General features: G+C 41.3%; 1 protein-coding gene across 1 annotated transcript in view; it reads left to right on the top strand.

The window, feature by feature from the left end:
• SLC7A11 (solute carrier family 7 member 11) overlaps positions 1 to 19,769 on the top strand; it is a 71,959-nt gene that overhangs the window by 41,708 nt on the left and 10,482 nt on the right. Inside the window, exons 7-8 of the mRNA XM_054030808.1 lie at positions 17,954 to 18,077; positions 19,103 to 19,206. Coding sequence (XP_053886783.1) covers positions 17,954 to 18,077; positions 19,103 to 19,206 — 228 coding nt within the window. The remainder of the gene's footprint in view (positions 1 to 17,953; positions 18,078 to 19,102; positions 19,207 to 19,769) is intronic.

Genomic DNA, 19,769 nt, shown 5'->3' on the forward strand with positions numbered 1-19,769 from the left:
GAAGGGAAGCAAGAAGTGAGGAAACGTGTGCAGGGGAAGAAGAGGTGAAGTGGACCAGGCACCAGAAAAGCTTGTAGAGGGGAGCAGGAGGAGACAAAAGATGGAATGGTTATGGTGGGAAGAGCAGAGTGTGTGATTAACTCTTTTTCAAGGAGGATGCAACAGTTATTGCATTAGAAGCTGCTAAAAAGTCTTCTTCAATATTACTTTTCCACAAAGGCAATTACTGTAATTGCCACAAGGATGTTAAGAGATTGTGAATGAGCTGGAAAGTGATCTGTATAATCACAGTGGGAGAGGAGGCAGGCTGTGAGAACTATCTCTTTGTTAAGATGTGGTTAAGATGGGAACCAATTCTTGATATCTATCTCTGTTTAGATATCATCTTCATCTGCTGAGGGTAAAGGGCATAAGCTGGATCTGGGAATGATTGACCTTCCTGGGAGCCACATAAATCCTGAAGCAGATTCTGAAAACAATTTAAACCATGTAAAGATTTCAAAATTATAAGTGCAAGTAACTCTAATCCGGTCAGGGCAGTTCATTTAGGGATACATTTGCAGAACAATGCATGGAAGTTTAGAAATGTAATTTCCATTAGCTGAGAAAGGCATGTCCCTACTGGTTGGCTAGTGCTACAAGTTGTCAAGCAGAAGCATGCACTGTAATGAGGTACCAAACTACTGTTTCTGGTCAGGATAATGATGGAGAACCAGGAATCGATGGCTATTTTCTGGGATGATCCACCCTGCCCACAAGAAAGGGGGAAGTGCATTGTCCCTTGCACACCATTCTGATTTCAATATGACAGTTCCATTGGGGCTTTATAATGTTTGAAGACAATCACTGCATAATTCCAGCATGTGCCATGCTACTGGTGGAAAATAAGGCCAACAGGTCCACATGAGTCAGGTGCCCATCCACGAAGTTCTGAGAGGTAAGACTTAGCATCCACTGTGTTGGGAGGCTTTTCCCCCTGCCAAATCCATAAAGCCCCAAGCTCCTTCCCCCTGAAGGGACACTATTATTAAAAACTCAATAAAGGAAACTCAGTTTTCCCAACCCTCCATCTCCACAACTTCTGAGTTTCTCCAAAGGTAGGGACCAAAATCACTCCAGGTTTGGAAGTAAAGGGACCACTTGAGGGGGAAAAAGTTTACACTGAGGTTTGTGGTTATAGAATTTTACAGTTTATGCGATTTAGTGGCTCAGAGATGTTGTTTGTATTTATTGTGGAATTGTCAGGGGCTAACAGTTCTGGCTTATCTCTATATTTCATGTTTTGTTTGCATTGTGTTGTAGTGCATCACTATGCATCCGGTTACTTTGTGTCAAGCCCTAGTGCTTCATCTACTGATGTGCTAATCTGCTGAGTATGTGGTGTGTTTGCTTTTCTTTTGTTTATTTATTTGAAGCATAGTTACAATACATCCACCTTGCTAAGAGAAGTAAAAAGCTTTTACCCATAATCCACCTGGGTATTTGTCAAGATTTCAATCTCAGCTTTATTTTACTTCATGTGTAATAGTGAAACTTTCTAGGTTTTCATATACTTGCATCTCTCCCATTCATGCTTCTTTGACATCTGAAGTCCCTTGACAAGTTGATGATGTTTGTATATTTTAACAGTTTTGTCTTTCACTGAGGATTGTCTTTTACAATCCTCAAGCTTTACTGTTACCAGTCAAGCAAGAAGATAGCGTCTTTTTTTATAGGAAGTCAGAGTTTCTTACTGGGATTTACACTGAAAAACTAGAAATCTCCTGCAGGACAGGTGGAAAGTTAGAGCTCCAGAACTGTGAGAATTTTTTTTTATATGAGAGAACCATGGCCATTGTGAACTCTCATGTAAATACTGGGAGCTAAATTCTTTCAGCAAATGTGTTAAGTGGATCTTAGATGAATGGCTTGTATCTTGGATGCTGTAGAAATCCTCTGGAGCCTTCTGTATACTTTATAGTGTTTTATACCCTGCTCCATTCCTGTCCTGTGTATCTCTCATAGAGCATGTGGCTTGACCAAAAGGCTCTATCAATTTGGTACCTTTCAAAGCACTGAATTCACTTAAACTAAGATGGGTTCAAAAATGTGTAATATAAGCAGTCAAATCAGTGGGAGTTTTGCCTGAGTAAGGACTGCAAGATGTGGCTCCCTTTCGAACCATACAACATGGTTTTCTGTGGAGTGGAGCAGCTACAACAAATATGATATTAATATTAAAGAACTCCAGATGTGTACATCTGATTGCCAGTTGTGTCTGATCACATTCTGAACTAAGAACCAGGCAAGTTATTTATAATAAAATGCAAATATTTATGAACTGTTTTATAGAATATATATTTGCATAACTTCCATTCAAAGGGCACGCTCCAATATCCACTGAAGGCAATGGGAGTATTTTCCAGTTACTTCAGTGGCATTAGATCAGACCTTCAGTTTGCAACAGCCCCCTCTGAAAAAGGTAGTTTTTCTTTTCTCTCACATTAATGTTTGTGTTTCCCTAGGGTGACCAGACAGCAAATGTGAAAAATCGGGACGGGAATTGGGGGTAATAGGAACCTATATAAGAAAGAAAACCCAAAATCGTGACTGAGCCTATAAAATTGGGACATCTGGTCACCCTAGTTTCCATTCTTAGCAAACCTGTGCAGGGGCTTTGATTTGCAGTGATTCACAGAAGTATACGGAGTTGGTTCATGCTTTAGCTTTAAATAAAATTAATATCTCAATGTGAAACCCAAAATGATCTACCCATCAAATTCAGCATGATGCTAGGTAGATCTAGTGCATGCTTTTTCCACACAGAGAACTAGGGAACCTTGCTTGGGGAAGCACCTTGTTGCTGTTTAGACCAGGATCCATTGAAAACATCCCTATCTCCTGGCTAATGCTTGCTTCTGATGGTAGTATGTTGATAGCTAGGTAGGGGAAGGTTGGTGTGTTAGTTGAATCCGAGTTTTAGTGCATCACAGTGTGTTGTGTAGGAATTCTTTCCTACTGGTTGCATGTGAGGGAGAACCTCCTGCACATATAGAAGAAAAGGAGTACATATTTTACCTGGGTCAGCAGTAAACTAGCTGAATAACTTGATCAAATAATTTCACCTTTTTTTCCAAATGAAATATATAACAGATGCCTTCATTATTCACTCTACTTTCATCAATAGCTAAGTTATTTTTAAGTTACATTGTAGTCATATAAAAACAAATGTAATTTGAATTAGTAGATACTGCTTTCAGATATACATATGCATTGTATACTGACATTTTTTAAGCTCTTTGTTCACAGTTTGACTGATACATTGGTAGTTTGGACTTCAATATTTTGGAATCTTAAAGAAAGGTACAATGATAGAGGAACTTTAAACAAAGGGCTTTTGTTAACTAACATTACATAAGACTTTTATCACTGAAAGTCATTACCTTAAATTACAGTCTGTGTCCATGAACTGTGAATTAAGCGGATTAATATAAGATCTTAACAGCTCCAGAAGAGCTGTAGAGTGAATAATCTGCATTTACAAAAATACCTAAATAAATATAGGATTTGCAAGTTTTGCTGCTGTGATCTATTGTATCGATTCTCATTAACTTATGGGACTTTTGGGTCAAGTACTACTATTACTTGCATCTTTATCATGTCATTATTTTTTGAGTGCATTATAATAGTATCTAACTCATCTCTTAGAGTAATCAGAACTACTTTTAATACTTCTATCTTGAAAAGGACATACTAAAAAAAAGGCAGCGATGGGGTGGGAATTAGAGGGTGTTCAGAGGTAGGCAATGAGAATAATTAGGGCATGTAAAACTCTTATATGAATAGAGCTTGAACTGTTGACTGGGATTTCCTTATCTTAGAGATGAGGCAAATGGGAGGAGAGACAATAAAAAGATATAAAATAAGGAATGGTATACAGAAAGGAGACAAGGTGATTTTATTTACACTGTGTCAAGATACGAGAACAAAGAGCTACTGTGTAAAATTGAATAGTGACAGTGATAAAAGTGATAGAAAACAAATAGTTTTGCAACACACAAATAGCCCATGGATCTCATTGCTACATGATATATCACTGAGGTCAATATATCAGCACAATTCTAAAAAGGATTAGATATTCATATGGATATGAACAATATCCGGAGTCATCACAGTAAATATATTTTGTTTATATTTTGGAAGGGGTATAAATCCTCATGCTTCAAGGGCTTAAGCTAATGTCTATCTACTGAGAACTAGAAGGAATTTTTCTCTAAGAGCAGTTGTCCTGTAACTGCCTACAACAGAGTTTCTTAAACCATCTTCTGAAGCTTCTGTATTTGCCACTGTTGGAGACAAGATACTGGACTGAATGGCCCTTGGTCTGTGGGAACACTTTTCCTCACCAAGGCCCCAGTTCTGCAATCTGCTCTGCACTTACTCCAATTACTTGAATTGCTTGCAGGTTCAAAGCCCAAGTTTATCCTTTTCCATCTGCTTAACATTTTCCTCATTCCCTCCAATAGGTCGAAATGTGCAACTCTTGCTTCCTGAAGTCTATTTGAGTAAGAGCTGTTTTGTTATGGAGCACTAGAATGTGTGCTATGTTTGTGTACTCCTTCGTATGTTGGCTTCACAAATATTTGCACATTTTTGAGAGGCTTGGTTTTTATTTTTGGTGTTCATCTATGCTAGTTCTGAGGCAGAATAGCATGACATATAGTAGATCTTAAAGAGGAGTTACTCTTTTTTTGTTTTCTTTTAAGTTTTGGTGTGAAAGAGCTGTGGATCATTTTATTTAAAAAAAAATGGAGATATACCTATCTCATAGAACTGGAAGGGACCCTGAAAGGACATCGAGTCCAGCCCCCTGCCTTCACTAGCAGGACCAAGTTTTGCCATAGACACGGGTTAACCAGTGGACAATCCCCAAAAGATTGTAACTCTTGTTTAGAAGTACTGTAGGTCACATTTGGCTTTTATTGACAGTATGGCCAAGACTTTAAAAAGTGACTAGTGATTTGGCATGTCTACCTCTTTCTCCTGTCTTTAAAATATGGGCATGTCTACTCTCTATTACACCCCTGCAACTCCAGTTGAAAAGTGGAGCTGTACAGGTTTAACAGAGCAGAATTTAGCCTGTTATATTTAACTGATGTTAAGTATACACAAAGAAGTCAAAGCAAGGAAATTCAAAGATGAATCTCAAGTCCCATTTCAGGGATCTCCAGTCAATGTGCAGCATATCATACCATATGTGCGTGAGCATATTTCAGACCACACTTGGAATTTTCTGGCTTTGGTGTGCTGTGTGAGAACTCGATCATTTCTTACAGTACCTATTTCAAGGTGCTGCATAAAGCATGCAGTGCACATAGTAAGTTTGCTGCAATATATCTAGCAAGCTCTCATTTCCTTCCTCTCTTGGGGGAGAGTTATTTACATGCTAGATAAGCCCATTTGTTGCAGTACAATACTGTTAAGATGTCTTCCTTTAATTTTCTTTAAAACCCCTCTTATTTTTTAAAAGTGCTAACTAATTAATGTCCCTCAAGGCACTTGTGTTACCATTTTTCTCATTTTAAATTCCTATAATAGAACAGCCTATGTTGGTAAATGATATTCCAGTTTCCATGGTGCTCTTTGTTACAAGTAGTTGCTCTTTTCATCGCTGAATAGTGCAATTTCAATTCATGCTGAAATATCAATGGTAACATACAGCAGCAAATTGTTCCTTTATGATCCTTGTCATTGTTGAAACTCTCCTGTTAAGAATTAAATGTCAAAGAATTTAATGAATATGAAAAGTCTGATTCCTTTTTTCTTTTTACCTTGTGAACCTAAGATATCATCCTTTGTTGTTACCAAACTAGGTTATTAAAATGCTAACAATGATGATTCCTAGAAAGCTCAGATGCAAGAAGCAGAGGGCATCGTTCTCCCCCATCTCCGCAGTAGCATCTGAGCAAAAGTGTTTTGTATTCACACTGCTTGTTACAAGGCTCTGAACTTCAGCAGTTCGTTTTCAGAATGGTAGCAGCCTAGCCAGTCTTAAGGTGTTAGTATGCCATTTGCTTACATAAATCAGAAACATACGTCCTCAATATAGATAATAGATATACATCCAAATCAGTGCTGTGAGTTCCACCTCTACCCCAAATCCATTCACAGTCAAGATGTCCTAATCCTTACTATGACAGAGACGGATAATTTGACAGCTAATATATTTCTAAATGTGATATTCCTCTCTTACCTATCTCTCTTCCCTGGCAATGACATTATAGTTGTTTGGCAATCGGTTTCAACTGGCTCAGACATCCAGAGCTGTGAGGCCCAGTCAGCTTCTTTCCCAGCTCGGATCCCCTTGTTTGTACCTCTAAGTTCACACCCATGGCTACCAGTTCATTGGCTAGTGCTGTCTTCATGCTTTATGGGAAAGCACTTGTATATGGCTGCTGCTATGTCAGTAGCATTGGAACAGTTTTTATAGTGGGGGGGGGGGGTGCTGAAAGCCATTGAACAAAACTGTAAACCCTGTATATGATGGGAACCATTTCAAGCCACGGGGGGCGGGGAGCACACCCAGTACTCATGTGCTATGTCTGATATTAAATCTGACTTGAATTTCAGGAGACTTCTTTTTTTCCCTTCTTTTTTTTCTTTTAATACTAAAAATGATTTTGGCTGGGGGCAGTACCTCCTGCTCATAAATCAGGTGTTCAGAAATTCAATCATTCTGAAGTCAAATGAGAACCTGGTGCAATAAAATAGTTCTCTCTCTCATTTTTTAATATATAATTGCCCCCCTCTATTATTTTTTTAAGCCTTCTATTGGGATGTGTGTGTTTATGCATTTCCTGTAGCAGCTGAGGAGAAGGTAAAACTGAGATCTAGGGTTGTAAAATCCAGGTTGGAAGAAATGCTCTGAGCCTGGTAGTTTTCTTCTGCATTTTTGTTTCTGAGCTTGATATGGACTGGTGGTGCCTTTTTTTTTTTTTTTAATGTTTTAGTATCACATCTCATCATCATCTATGCTACAGGCAGTGATGTAAGTGCTTCCAGAAAGGAGGACTACTTGCCAGTGAGAAAATAAGAAGATAAAGTACATTAAAGAACTGAGGTGGTCTTAAGTTATAGTTCAAGCTATACAACAAATGTCAAATCTGACTTCTCACATCCCTGGTTTATTGCATTTGTGTACTCATTCTGGGAAGTTTGTGACCTTCTCCATCAAAGATGTCAAACATTGACATTTGATGGAAGCATGGAAATGGTTACGAAAAAGTTGACTGAGACCCCAGAGGTGATGATGTATTTTCATGTGAAACATCTGAGTGTATGTTTCATCACTTTCTAAAACATGTACTTTTCTACATAGCAATGATGGTGGCGGAGCTTGTGTTTGTACTCCTAGGTCAGAATTAAACCCAGACCTTTATTGCAATGGGTATGTCAGGATCTGATACAGACTAATACATATTGCATTTCTTTAAAGGTGAATAAATATTTGTTGTTGTTAACAGTGCCAGATTTCAGGTTCAAATAATCACAGAAAATGTTGCCTCCTGGGTTCTCCAGGTGCTCCCTTGAAAAGTATCCAAGGAGAGAATCTGGCCTTTAGTCAACACATTGTAAAGCTAAATTTATATATAAACCACACGAGGACGTATTGCTATGAGAACTGGATTGATTTTTACTCCTATTACAGTGGGTGCACTTAAATAGTTCATGCTGGTTTTCCGGATATTACCAGTTGGAGTGACACTCCTGATACTTAAAATGGGGATACTGCTAGAACAAGTGATATCTTTGTAATATCTGCTGTAAGTATAAAAGAGTCTTGAGAGTACTAATTTTGGTGTAAATAATGTAATATCAGTTAATGATGTGCTGAGTAAAAATCCTTAATGTATGAAAAATACTCTGCAGTCTGTTAAAAGCAGGCAGGTTTTAAACTTTTAGATTTTCCACTGCATTCAGGCTGCTTCCCACTCCACTACTAGCACAAATTGGCCCTAAAAATGGGGTAGCCAGCCACAGGTTGATCAACCCCGTGTATGAGGATTCTTCTGTGCTATAAAGCAAAAGTAGCTCCCCTCAAAGAGCTCTGAAATTTAGGGCAGCCTTAAGGACAATCTAATTGAGGCTGGAAGACCAGACTATTGCACAGTCAGCTCAGGACCTGGGGAGTACAAACATGGTTCAACGCCAGTTTTACACACTTGACCCACTACACACATACACTCCTAAGATGTTCTGTGTGCTATTCACTCACAGCTGATGATCTGGGCCCTAAATTTTAATATCATTTACTTCAGATGTTTTCTTGAGAATACCAGGAGTGCTTGTCCATTCTGTGCAGGAAGATGCGGGATTTCATTATCAAAATGATATAAAGCCGATTAAAGTGTAAATTTGCAAAAATGTCAAAAGTTGAGCAATATATTATTACTGTCTTTTATGGTCTAAAACGATAAAAAGTGTGACCTCTCTTTAGTTGGTTACACCAAGCTTCAGCTGAATGAGTTCATTCCATTCCTCTGTGATATTATTTTTTTTTTTTTATGGAAGATACCACCTTTACTAGATGGCAGCCAGGGCTTGAACATATTTAGAATCATTTGTTCTAATGTGCAACCTGGCCAGCCAAACAGAGTTAGAACATGGTATGGCTGTAGTCAACTTTAAACCATGTTAAAAATTACCACTGTGTGAATGGGGCACTTGGCACCAAACCTGCCAAAGGCTTTTGACATATTTACTTCTGCTCAGACCTGAGACTAAAAATGTTTGGTTTGGACAATATGCTATGTTTATCAGTGTTTAGCCCTTACAGCTGGTACCATTATAGGTCTTGAGTTCTTGCTGTCAGAGCATTTTATGCTACTCAATGGGTCCAGAAGTCACTTCTGTAAAATAAATAAATACAAATTCAGAGTAGTGAATTAAATCCACTGTTTTAACATTGTTTGACCTGTCCAAGTCAGAGAGTCATGAAGCAGCCCCTTTATTAAGTGAAACCAATTACAATCCAAGCAAGGTAAGTCAAAAAGCAAGTAATTAAAAGCATTTTGCTTCCCCTGCTAAGTGACAGAAAGTGAGAAGGCCTGATTCTCTACTCTGTTACACCTGTCAAGCTCTCACTCTAGCATTAACTTCCTGGGCACATAGGGTGGTGCAAATGAAATTGTGGCTTAATGGCCTACCCTGTCTCTCCCCAGAAAGTCATAATCAAAGGACAATGAATAGAGCTCACTTGATTTAAGATTGTCTGAGCTGCAAGACCATAAATAACAATCCTAGTTCAGAACATATGGATGCTGGGAATGAAACATATTTACAAGCATTGAAGGGAAAAGAGCAGTGATTTTCTTCACACAATGTTCCTACAATAATCAAAATAATAATCACTTATGGGTCAAGGCTACAAGCCTAAAAATTATTGCACATGTTCCCATTAGTATTTTCAAATGCTGCAGATCCTCACTCAGGATCTGCAGCAGTGAAAACTAGGGTTCTAAACCACACAGTACACAAAGTTCACAACTTCAAGCCCATTTGTGTTCAATTGCCCTGGGAGGTGGCACCTTTTTTCAGTTCTTTGTGTTCATTTTACACCACTCCCCCTTCCTGTTACAGAAGATAAAGAAGGTAGCCTTTTCAGACTTTACAAGACACGTGTGAATCATTTTGATTTCTCCTTCACCATAATGGGTTATATTGTATGCCCCCCATTCTTCATGGGAAATACAGACAGACCTGTGGATGCAGACTTGCAAAGGTTAGACATCATTTTGTTCTGTCTGTGTGACAGGTGGACTTGATGCATTCACGAATGCAGGTATAGGTTGAAAATCCGTGGGTACAGATCCAAGACCCCATGGATGTTACTCCTAGCCTGTGCGTCATCTGTGCTTCTTCTGAGTTCCTGGCTCCTTCTAAGCTCTAGTCACATGTTTGCTCCCTTTCTGTGCTGCATTTATTTTCTTCCATGACTATTATTTGGGGAAACTTGTGGCACAAATGTCTTCTGGACTTCTCCCACCATGAATGTGGCCCTATGACCCATGTAATGGACAATTTTCAAATTGCCCAAATCTGGAAGCAATGCACTTACAGAATTGTTTTTAAAAGATGTCAGTGATTCCCTGAGGAAATATCATTGCACAAGGGTAATTCCTATAAAGGAACTTGAAAGTTCTGGGATGGTAAATTTTCAGCACACTAAAGAAATAAACTAGGGTTACCATATTTTAATTTAAAAAAAAGGAGGACACCCCACAGGGCCCCGGCCCCACCCCTTCCCCAAAGTCCCCGCCCCAACTCTGCCCCTCCCCTGAATGCTCCGCCCCCTGCTCCTTCCCCTCCCCTGCTTCCCACGAATCAAATGTTCGCAGGAAGCCTGAAACAGGGAGGCAGCAAGTAAGCTGGGGCTGGGGCGGGGCGCGGCGCGGCCCAGTCGGCCCCCCCCGGCCGAGCGGCTCCCTCCAGCGACCAGCTGGCCAAGAGGCTCTGGCCCTGGCATCTCCCGCTCAGCTCGGCTCGGGCCCTGGGGCGCTGGCCCTCGGCCTGGTCCCCGGCCCCCGGCTGAGCACCCCCGGCCCTGCACTGCAGGCCCCGCCCAAGCACCACCAGCCCCGGGCCTGCCCTGCCGGCCCCGGCTGAGCACCCCCAGCCCCACACCGCCGGCCCCGGCCGAGCACCTCCAGTCCCCGGCCCCGGCCGAGCACCGCCGGCCCCCGGCCTCCAGCAGAGCACCGCCGGCCCCAGCCCGGTCCCGGCCGAGAACCCCCGGCCCCGCACCGCTGGCCCCGGCCCCCAGCCCTGGCCCCCGGCCGAGTACTGCCAGCCCCAGCAGCTCCGGCCCCCGGCCAAGCACCACCAGGCCCTCCCTCCCTATTTTCCCGGACATGTCCGGCTTTTTGGGATTTCCTCCCTGACGGGGATTTGAGGCCCAAAAAGCCGGACATGTCCGGGAAAATCCGGACGTATGGTAACCCTAAATAAACGGTACCTACAGTACTGCATAATGAAAACCAAACTTCATTTCCTGTCATAGTAACATTGTAGCCATGTGAAAGAAGTTAAGACTTTTGCTGATTAGGGTTTACTCGGCTGTAATATTAACTGCTTTTGCCATTATTACAAGATAGTAAATTTATTACTCAAATGATAATAAGTAATTGTTTTAACATTTATTTTGGTACACTGGACTAGTTGCATTATGTTTTGCAAACAATGGGTCTGATCTGGTTCCACTGAAAATTAAGGACTAAAATCCAATTGCTTTCTGCGATAGGATCAGGCCCATAATTTATATTAGCTTTGCACAGTAAAAATATGCAATTTTGCTGGACTAAGTAGGAAATCTGACTTATCATGTTCTTATTATGTGAAAGGGAGAGCTGAGTTCTATGAAAGATTGTGTCTTTTATCAATGAATTTAATATGAAACTGCTGCAGTGTAAGGGTAATACCTCATTAGACAGATAGGACTTTGGCAGATAATGGCTGTTTGTTGTATGCATTACTGAAGACTGAAACCTCCATCTCATTTCAGAATTGCTTTTGCTTTCAAATATCTTATCCACATTAAAATTTGCACCAGTTAAATTAAATAGATGTAGCTGAATCAGTGCACACCCCTAAGTGGATATTCTTATTTCTGTTTTAAGAGTGGCAAACTTCAGATCAGTTTAAACTTGCTCCTAATCATTTTAAGCTGTACTGAAATAAATCTGGTTTCAGACAGACTAAAAGAGTTCACATAGCCTTTTGCACTAATTGAACTAAATAGGTTTAAAATCAGACCTGAAATTGAACTACTTCAACTCTGTACGTTGGATAAGCCCACAGTGAGCTCTTCTCTTTTCATGTGCATTATATTCCACCAAAGATATTTAAGGGAGTCTGAGCAAATCATTGATTGCTTAAGATCCTGCATTTCCTATATTCTATTTACTTTTATTCTCTGTTTGTGCCTGCTTTACTGTAGTTTTTCTTTTACTTTGCTTTTTATATTTGCTCCTTTGCCTTTATTTAGCTGCTAATCTATAACTGCTCATTTCTCACATCTTCTTGCAGGCCTGTAGCCTCACTTTTTTGTGTATGGAATTTTCCCCTGGACAGTGGACTGAGCTAAGGCTTTAGTAAAATCCACATTTAAAGTGAATACAAGGAAATGATTTTTGGCTTGGCCATGGAACTATAAGGTGTGCGGAGACAACATACTTTATGACTATGAACTCAGCAGAATCTGCTGAGCATATTTTGACGGTATGCCTGTCATTTCATGGAAAGAGCAGCCTGCAGTGGTCTCAGCTCTGAACACTTACAGTTTGTTGTTATAAAGCTTGTCATTAAAGCTGGGATATGAGCTGTAGACCTCTGGGAATGTTCATAACCTGACTTATTGAAGTTGTTCTTCCTATCCCCGGGTTCTCATCTTTTCCTTGCGGTGTCTTCCCTGTATGTTTCTCTTGAAAATATTTACAGTAAGTAATGCAGTAGCAGACCAGATTTCCAGATGAGCTATGATTTTACTGAACTTAGGGTCAAATCCTAAACCCAGTGTACAACCTGAGTAACTGGGCTGTGACCTAGGGAGGTCCACAGAATCCAGGAAGGAAGAAATTATCTCCCGGTCCATAACTAAGTAGTGGAGCTCTGATAGTAGGGGCAGATGAATGACTTTTGTATCTATATAGTTACAAGTTTACCAACTCCATTCCTACCCCCTAATTTTTCTGGGGTGCAGGGAGCCTCTCTCACTTGTGTTCTGTGAAGCACATGGTGTGCACACCCCCAATTCAGATTTCCCTGTTCCTGCATTGGAACTGCACCATATGTAGGGCAGGATGGTGGGATTTGCCCCTGAATAGTAACTAATCATGGGTAAATCTTAAAAAGTATAGTGGCCTGGTTCAGTTGGGATAAGCACCCAGATATTTGAATGTTCCCTAAATATTAACTGGCCCACAGAAAGAGAGAGAGAGTGACACTATAGTCCAGTATTTAGGGCAGTCACCTGAGAGGTGGGGAAGACCTGTTCAAATCCCTACTCCTGAAGCGGAGAAGGAATTGAACCAGGTGAGTACCGCATCCTAGGTGAGGTAGATACTTGTTTGCAGCCACATCTTGTAAGAGCAACAGCCACTTAGGAACAACATAGCAAAAGGACATTGATATGTTGCTACTAATGAACGTCTGCTGTATCTATCAGAGGCTTCCTTCTCCCCCCTGGCTGTTTTGTGAGGAGTCAGGCATGCTCTTAGCACTCCTACTGGCTCAGGCCCCATAGGCAAGATAGATGTTTTCCTGCCTATAAGCACCTGGTTTGAAGATTATGCAGGGGCTTAGTTGTGAAATAGGTGTCCTGGTGCCTGTGCCAGGCAGCATGCCCAGAAGCAGAACTTTAGATGCCTAGGGGACTTTGACAGTGAAAATGTAGGTACAAATGAGTTCAGGTGCCTACAGCATTTGGTGGCAGCTGAACAGGGGTTTTGTGGATCTCAGTAGTACCTAAATTTGGATTTTATATGCATAAGTTCCTTTGTGGATTTAAGTGTTATAAACCTTTCAAATAACAGATTGTCTCTCATATGACCTTATGGATAAATAATATGTAACAAGTCCTGTTAGATTAATAGAATATCAGGGTTGGAAGGGACCTCAGGAGGTCATCTAGTCCAACCCCCTCAAAGCAGGACCAATCCCCAGACAGATTTTTGCCCCTGATCTCTAAATGGCCCCCTCAAGGATTGAACTTGCAACCCTGGGTTTAGCAGGCCAATGCTCAAACCACTGAGCTATCTCTCCCCACTTCACCTGTTGTTAAATGCAATGTAAACATATGCCCACTAATATGGAGTATTAATATGGATCCAGTGTATCCGGAGTTAATTTACTTCACTGAGAATGCTCACTTGCAGTTGTTTCATACTACAGTTTTTCTTCTGGCATTAGAGCTACTCACATAATAGTGAAAGGATTCATTTATGAGATAGAGGTGAATAAATATATCTTATTGCAGGCTGGGAATTCTCTCTTCAATTTGACCAGTAGAAAAGACTCTTTTAAAGCTCCTACTTAGTATTTTAACACAGTGCTCAGATCTGGCTTGATGTACTATACAATGATTAGGTGACAAAATGCAATTCTGAACTGATGCGTCAATGAGAAATCAACCAGGGCTGGATTACTCATCCCTTAAATCATGAAACTAGATCGGCACTTTTGTCAAAATTTGCCATTGCAAGCAGCCATCTAACAAGCAGCACTCATGGGTGTTACATGATAATGTATTGCAACCCCCTAAGGGCCTGATCAAGTTGGGAGAGAAAAAAGAGGTACAGATGGAGCACTTCTTTTACATAAGAGCACTAAGAACTTAGAGGTCACCAAGCCTCTTATTCTGCTCAAGGCTTTTGGTAACAAAACATGATGATTCCCTATCTTCAGGCAATGTAATGAATGGCACTTGCTGACTAGTGTTTTTGTTTTTTTTTTAAGCTATCAGCAGAGTTTAGTGCTACTCAGCATAATGAGCCAGGACTCAGTGTGCTAAATACACTCAGGTTTTAAAGTGCTTTTTACTTCTTTGGTTTTGAACTGCCATTGTATTTTAGAGGACATTATATTGAGATCTGAATTAGAGGCACCTGCAGTGCTAAGGTTCTATAAGGGTTGATAAGTACTCAAGATGAAGAGCAGACAGTTTTAGCTCAGGTAGTTGAAGGTTTTGGCTGCCTGAACTCAAGAAATTCAGAACAGGAGATTATACCAGCAAGTAGAGGACATATATATTGGTAACAATGCAGTAATTTCATGGCCCAGGCTTTCCCACCGGTACTTGAACTCTGTATTGTGTGCTATCCACTCCGCCTTTGTCTCTTGCATTGAGTGACATGTACAGCCTGATAGGTTCCCTTTTTCTTTAGTTACCTGAGACTGTGGGCCTCTTCCTGTTACAGCATTGGGCTTATGCAATGCCACAATGTCCATCATATTGCAATCATTGCTACATGATCCTCTTATCTAATTATCTCTCTAGTTTCTATAGTACTCACCACCATAGTTTCTAATGCAGTTAAGATGGGGAACAGTTACACCACCACTAGGGTTACCATATTTAAAAAATAAAAAAAGAGGACACTCCATGGGCCCTAGCCCCGCCCCTTTCCCACCGTAGCCCCGCCCCTTTCCCACCCTGGCCCCGCCCCAACTCCGCCCTTTCCCTGCTCCTTCCCCAAAGTCCCCGCCCTAACTCCCCCTCCTCCCTCCCAGCCACGCGAAAAGGGCTGCTCGAGTACTACTGGCTTTACAGTTTGCCAGGCAGCCTCCAGACCCTGCGCCCCCGGCCGGTGCTTCCCCAGCGCAGCTGGAGCCCGGGAGGGGAAGCGCCCAGCCAGGGGCACAGGGTCTGGAGGCTGCCCGGCAAACCATGAAGCCGGTAGCACTCGGGCTTCGGGCAGCCCCTATGCCTCCGGACCCTGCGCCCCCGGCCGGGCACTTCTCCTCCCCGGCTCCAGCTGCTCTGCTCCTCCCCAGACTCAGACTTCGGCTCTGTTTAAGAGCCAAACTGCCTGAGCCAGCGCACCAGCTTCGGGCAGCCCCCGTGCCTCCGGACTCCAGCCACCGGCTGGGCACTTCTCCTCCCCGGCTCCAGCTGCTCTGCTCCGGCGGCGCAGGGTCCAGAGGCACAGGGGCTGCCCGAAGCGGGTAGCGCTGGCTCGGGCAGCTTGGCTCTTAAACAGAGCCGAAGTCTGAGTCCGGGGAGTAGCAGAGCAGCCGCAGGAGAGGAAGTGCCCGGCCGGTATTTTTCCCGGACATGTTCGGCTTTTTGGCAATTCCCCCCGGACGGGGGTTTGATTGCCGAAAAGCCGGACATGTCCGGGAAAAACCGGACGTATGGTAACCCTAACCACCACTTCATTTTTAACATCTCTCATTCCATAACCTCCTTTCAACTTGAAATTCTGTAAAGGTATCTGCAACAAGGTGCTCTGCCCCTTTAAGGGCCGGGGGGCCTGGAGCCAGCCAGCCCTGTTTTCAGGCAGACCCCTTTAAGGACAGGCATTTGGACCGGGTAGAAGGGATTTTCAGACCTAGCTGGAAGGCAGTGAGGTAGTTATTAGAGCCAGAAAATGGCTCAGCTGGTGGGAGAGCTGCCAGGAGCTGGGTGGTGATGGTGGTAATGATAGGAGGAGGAGGAAGTCCCTGGGCCAAAGGAACAGCACCACTTGAAGAATGTTGGTTCCTAGGGTTATCAACCCTCCAGGATTGTCTTGGAGTCTCCAGGAATTAAAGATGAATCTTTAATTAAAGATTATGTCATGTGATAAAACCTTCAGGAATACATCCAACCAAAATTGGCAAACCTATGTGTTCTTGTAGCAGGCACTGGAGTAGGGGACTCCAGGATGGCTTATAGGAAGACTGGGAATAATTTTTGTGTGTGTTTGTGTTTTGAATAATAAATTAAGCTCTGAGGAAAAGGGCCTGATCTAGACTTTGGGCATGGCCTATATCCTTTGTAAGATATAGGCCAGCAGCCTACAGTGTTAAAGAAGGTCCTTATTAAATTCTTATCTAGAAGTGACAGTGTAGTTTGCAAGAGTTATGACAAAAAACAGCACATCATGGGTCAGTGTGTTGAATCCCAAAGGCGCTCTTTGAGGGAGCTGATTTTATTTCTTCTGGGATGTGTGCTAGCAGGTTCTTTGGATCATCCAGAACTCCTGTTCTTCCCTCTTTCCTCCCACAGTTGACTGTGTCCATTGTCTTTCGTACAGAAGATTGTTACATGTAGCAATCTTTTGATCCCATCAAAAGCAAAGTGTTTAGATCAAAATGTTTTGTTTTACCATTTTTGAAACAATGTTTTTTGTTTGTTTTGTTTTTGGTTCAAAACAAATTTTTGTTTCAAAATTTTAAAAAATCAAAATAATCAAAAATGCTCAAAACTGAAATGTTTTGTTTTGAGCCCAATAAGATGCTGATTGGACACAAAACAGTTTTTTTTTTTAAATTTGTTGAAAATTTAAAAAATATTCCATTTCAGGTTAACTGAAAACAAATTCTTCCCTGATTTTTAGAATTGCCAGTGAACTTAAAAATCTGTTGTCACCTAGCTTTACTCCTGACTGAATCAGCTGAAGGGAATAGCCATGAAGCAGGAGCATCCCCTTCTTAAGGCAATGCGTATCCTGTATCTACCATGCTGCTTCCTGTTAACTTGAATTGATTTATTTATTTCTCAAAGCTGAATCCCTTCTTGGTCTGAACCAGAGGAGGTCATTTTAAGGGAGGCAGTGTTATTTACTGAGTAGAGCACTGGGCTGGGATTCAGTAGACCTAGTTTCTATTCCCAGCTCAGCCACTGGCATGCTTGGGTGACTTTGGACGTGTCATTTTGCCTCTGCGCCCCGGTTTCCCTTTATTTTAAAAAAAGGATAATGACACTGGCTCCTTTAAGAGCTTCTGATCAAAAGTGTCATATAATACAAAGCTCTTATTATTATTTATTAACATGTTGTTCTTCCTCTTCCTCCCATATTGATAAAATAGCAAGGTTTTATATGCTTATTGTTGCTATTTCTGAGGCAAACTCAATCTTCAGTTATCTCCATAAATTCCAGTCCTCAGTGTGAATGTCAGTTGGCACATGGTAGAGCTTTTTGAGGGCACTGTTGCATATGCCTGACTGAGGGGCAGAATATACCTGACTATGTATTATTTGAATAGCTGACTCAAATTAGAGACATGGAATGTAAATTTCTTTCTTTCTTTTTTTTTAACCTGTAGCTTCTAGTTATAATTTTTTAGATCATCAACTGCTCATCTGTTCATGCCAGTCATAGATCTAGGGATACAAAGGACAAAGACCAAATGGCTTTTTCTCATGTTCTTCTTTGCTTCATTTTCAGGGAATGACTAGCAGATTGCAACTAATGAGCTTCTTTGTGTATTCCAGAAACATACCGCTCGCAATATGCGTTTCAATGGTTATTGTCACAGTTGGCTATGTGTTAACAAATGTGGCTTATTTCACTACAATCAGCCCTGAGGAACTGCTAAATTCAAAGGCCGTGGCAGTGGTAAGTTATGGAGGAAAAATACAAATGTATAGATCTGGCTACAGTTAAAGTGGATCTGCTGCTGTTAAAGTTGGTCATTTCCCCCTGAAAATAAGAATAAAAAAATTGGGAAACTTACAATGAAGCTACACAAAAAAACCCTTATAAGGCTCCAAGTTAGCAAAGCACTTTAAACATGGGCTTAAGTCTCATTGCCTTTTATTGGATTCCTTATTGATGCATAGGGATGAATTTAGACCTTATGCATATCATTAGCCCATTCTTATTCAGCTGACTTTTTAGAGTTGCTGGGACTTAAGTGCATGCTTAAGGTTAAGTACGTGTTTAAGTGTTTTGCTAAACTGTAGTGGTGACAATTATTTTTGTGGTATCTGTCTTGCAATAAACAAGTGTAAATCCACATACCAATATTGATACAGCTAAGGGTTTTTTCAGTAGGAGAATCTGAACACCCTGTTTCCAAGTGACTAATTCTGTAACGTATAAAATCTAGCAGCAGAATATTTTGTGGGACCACAGAAAATCACAGGCAGCACCTGTGTGTGCCTTCAAACCATGAGGATAAGAAACAAAACTCTTATGGTAATGACCTAGGAGAGTGAGATGTGACTGGGTGTATAGACTGTAGGATGACAGAAGCTTAGTATGGTGATCATTGTACAAAATATTACGAATGTTTGTATATGTATGACAAATGTGGATTAGACAGATTCTCTTTCATAGAATGTAAATGAATAGTCGACAGCTGACGGTATTTAAAACAAATTATATAGGGGCAGATTCTACCCCTCTTCCATGAAGTAGTACCTTAACTGATAAGTAGCCACACTGAAATAAGGCTCTGCTGTCTGAATAAAGTGCTACCTACTGAGTATGAGTGGGAGACACTTGCCCACAGTAAGTTGGATCCCACTACTGAAGAGAAAATGACAAATGTGCAGTACAATGTCACAGAAAGTTATAGAATGGGATCTTGTAGAAACTTTTATTTTTTTCTGCTAATTCATGTTGCTCTCTTTTACCAGACCTTTGCTGAACGATTAATGGGAAATTTTTCATTAGCCGTTCCAATATTTGTTGCCCTTTCCTGCTTTGGCTCTATGAATGGTGGCATCTTTGCAGTTTCCAGGTGAGAAGATCCAGGAATTATTGGAGTGGGTGGGGGAGGTGGGTAAGAACATAAGAATGGCCATATTGGGTCAGACCAAAGGTCCATCTAGCCCAGTTTCCTGTCTTCCAACAGTGGCCAATTGCCAGGTACCCCAGAGAGAATGAACAGAACAAGTAATCATCAAGTGATCCATCCCGTCGCCCATTCCCAGCTTCTGGCAAACAGAGGCTAGGGAAACCATCCCTGCTCATCCTGGCTAATAGCCATTGATGGACCTATCCTCCATGAACTTATCTAGTTCTTTTTTGAACTAGTTAAGGAATGACTCAAAACCAAGGAGGACAAATGAAGCCAGGTTTAATTCCTTTAAATATCACGACAGGTTGACTGTAATAGTCTTTATGACTTTTATCATGTTTGGCATTACTATCACATTGCTAAAACCCTGTGAATTGCTTTAAAAAAATCCCTTTTAATGTAATATCTAATGGATTGATGCTTTATTTCTATGGGATAAGGTAAATGTGGGAAAACACTAATATTAACTTCTTGTAAAGACTGATAATGTCGGGATGGGAAAT

The sequence above is a fragment of the Malaclemys terrapin genome, chromosome 5 (genome assembly GCF_027887155.1).
Source record: "Malaclemys terrapin pileata isolate rMalTer1 chromosome 5, rMalTer1.hap1, whole genome shotgun sequence".
Taxonomy (NCBI): domain Eukaryota; kingdom Metazoa; phylum Chordata; order Testudines; family Emydidae; genus Malaclemys; species Malaclemys terrapin.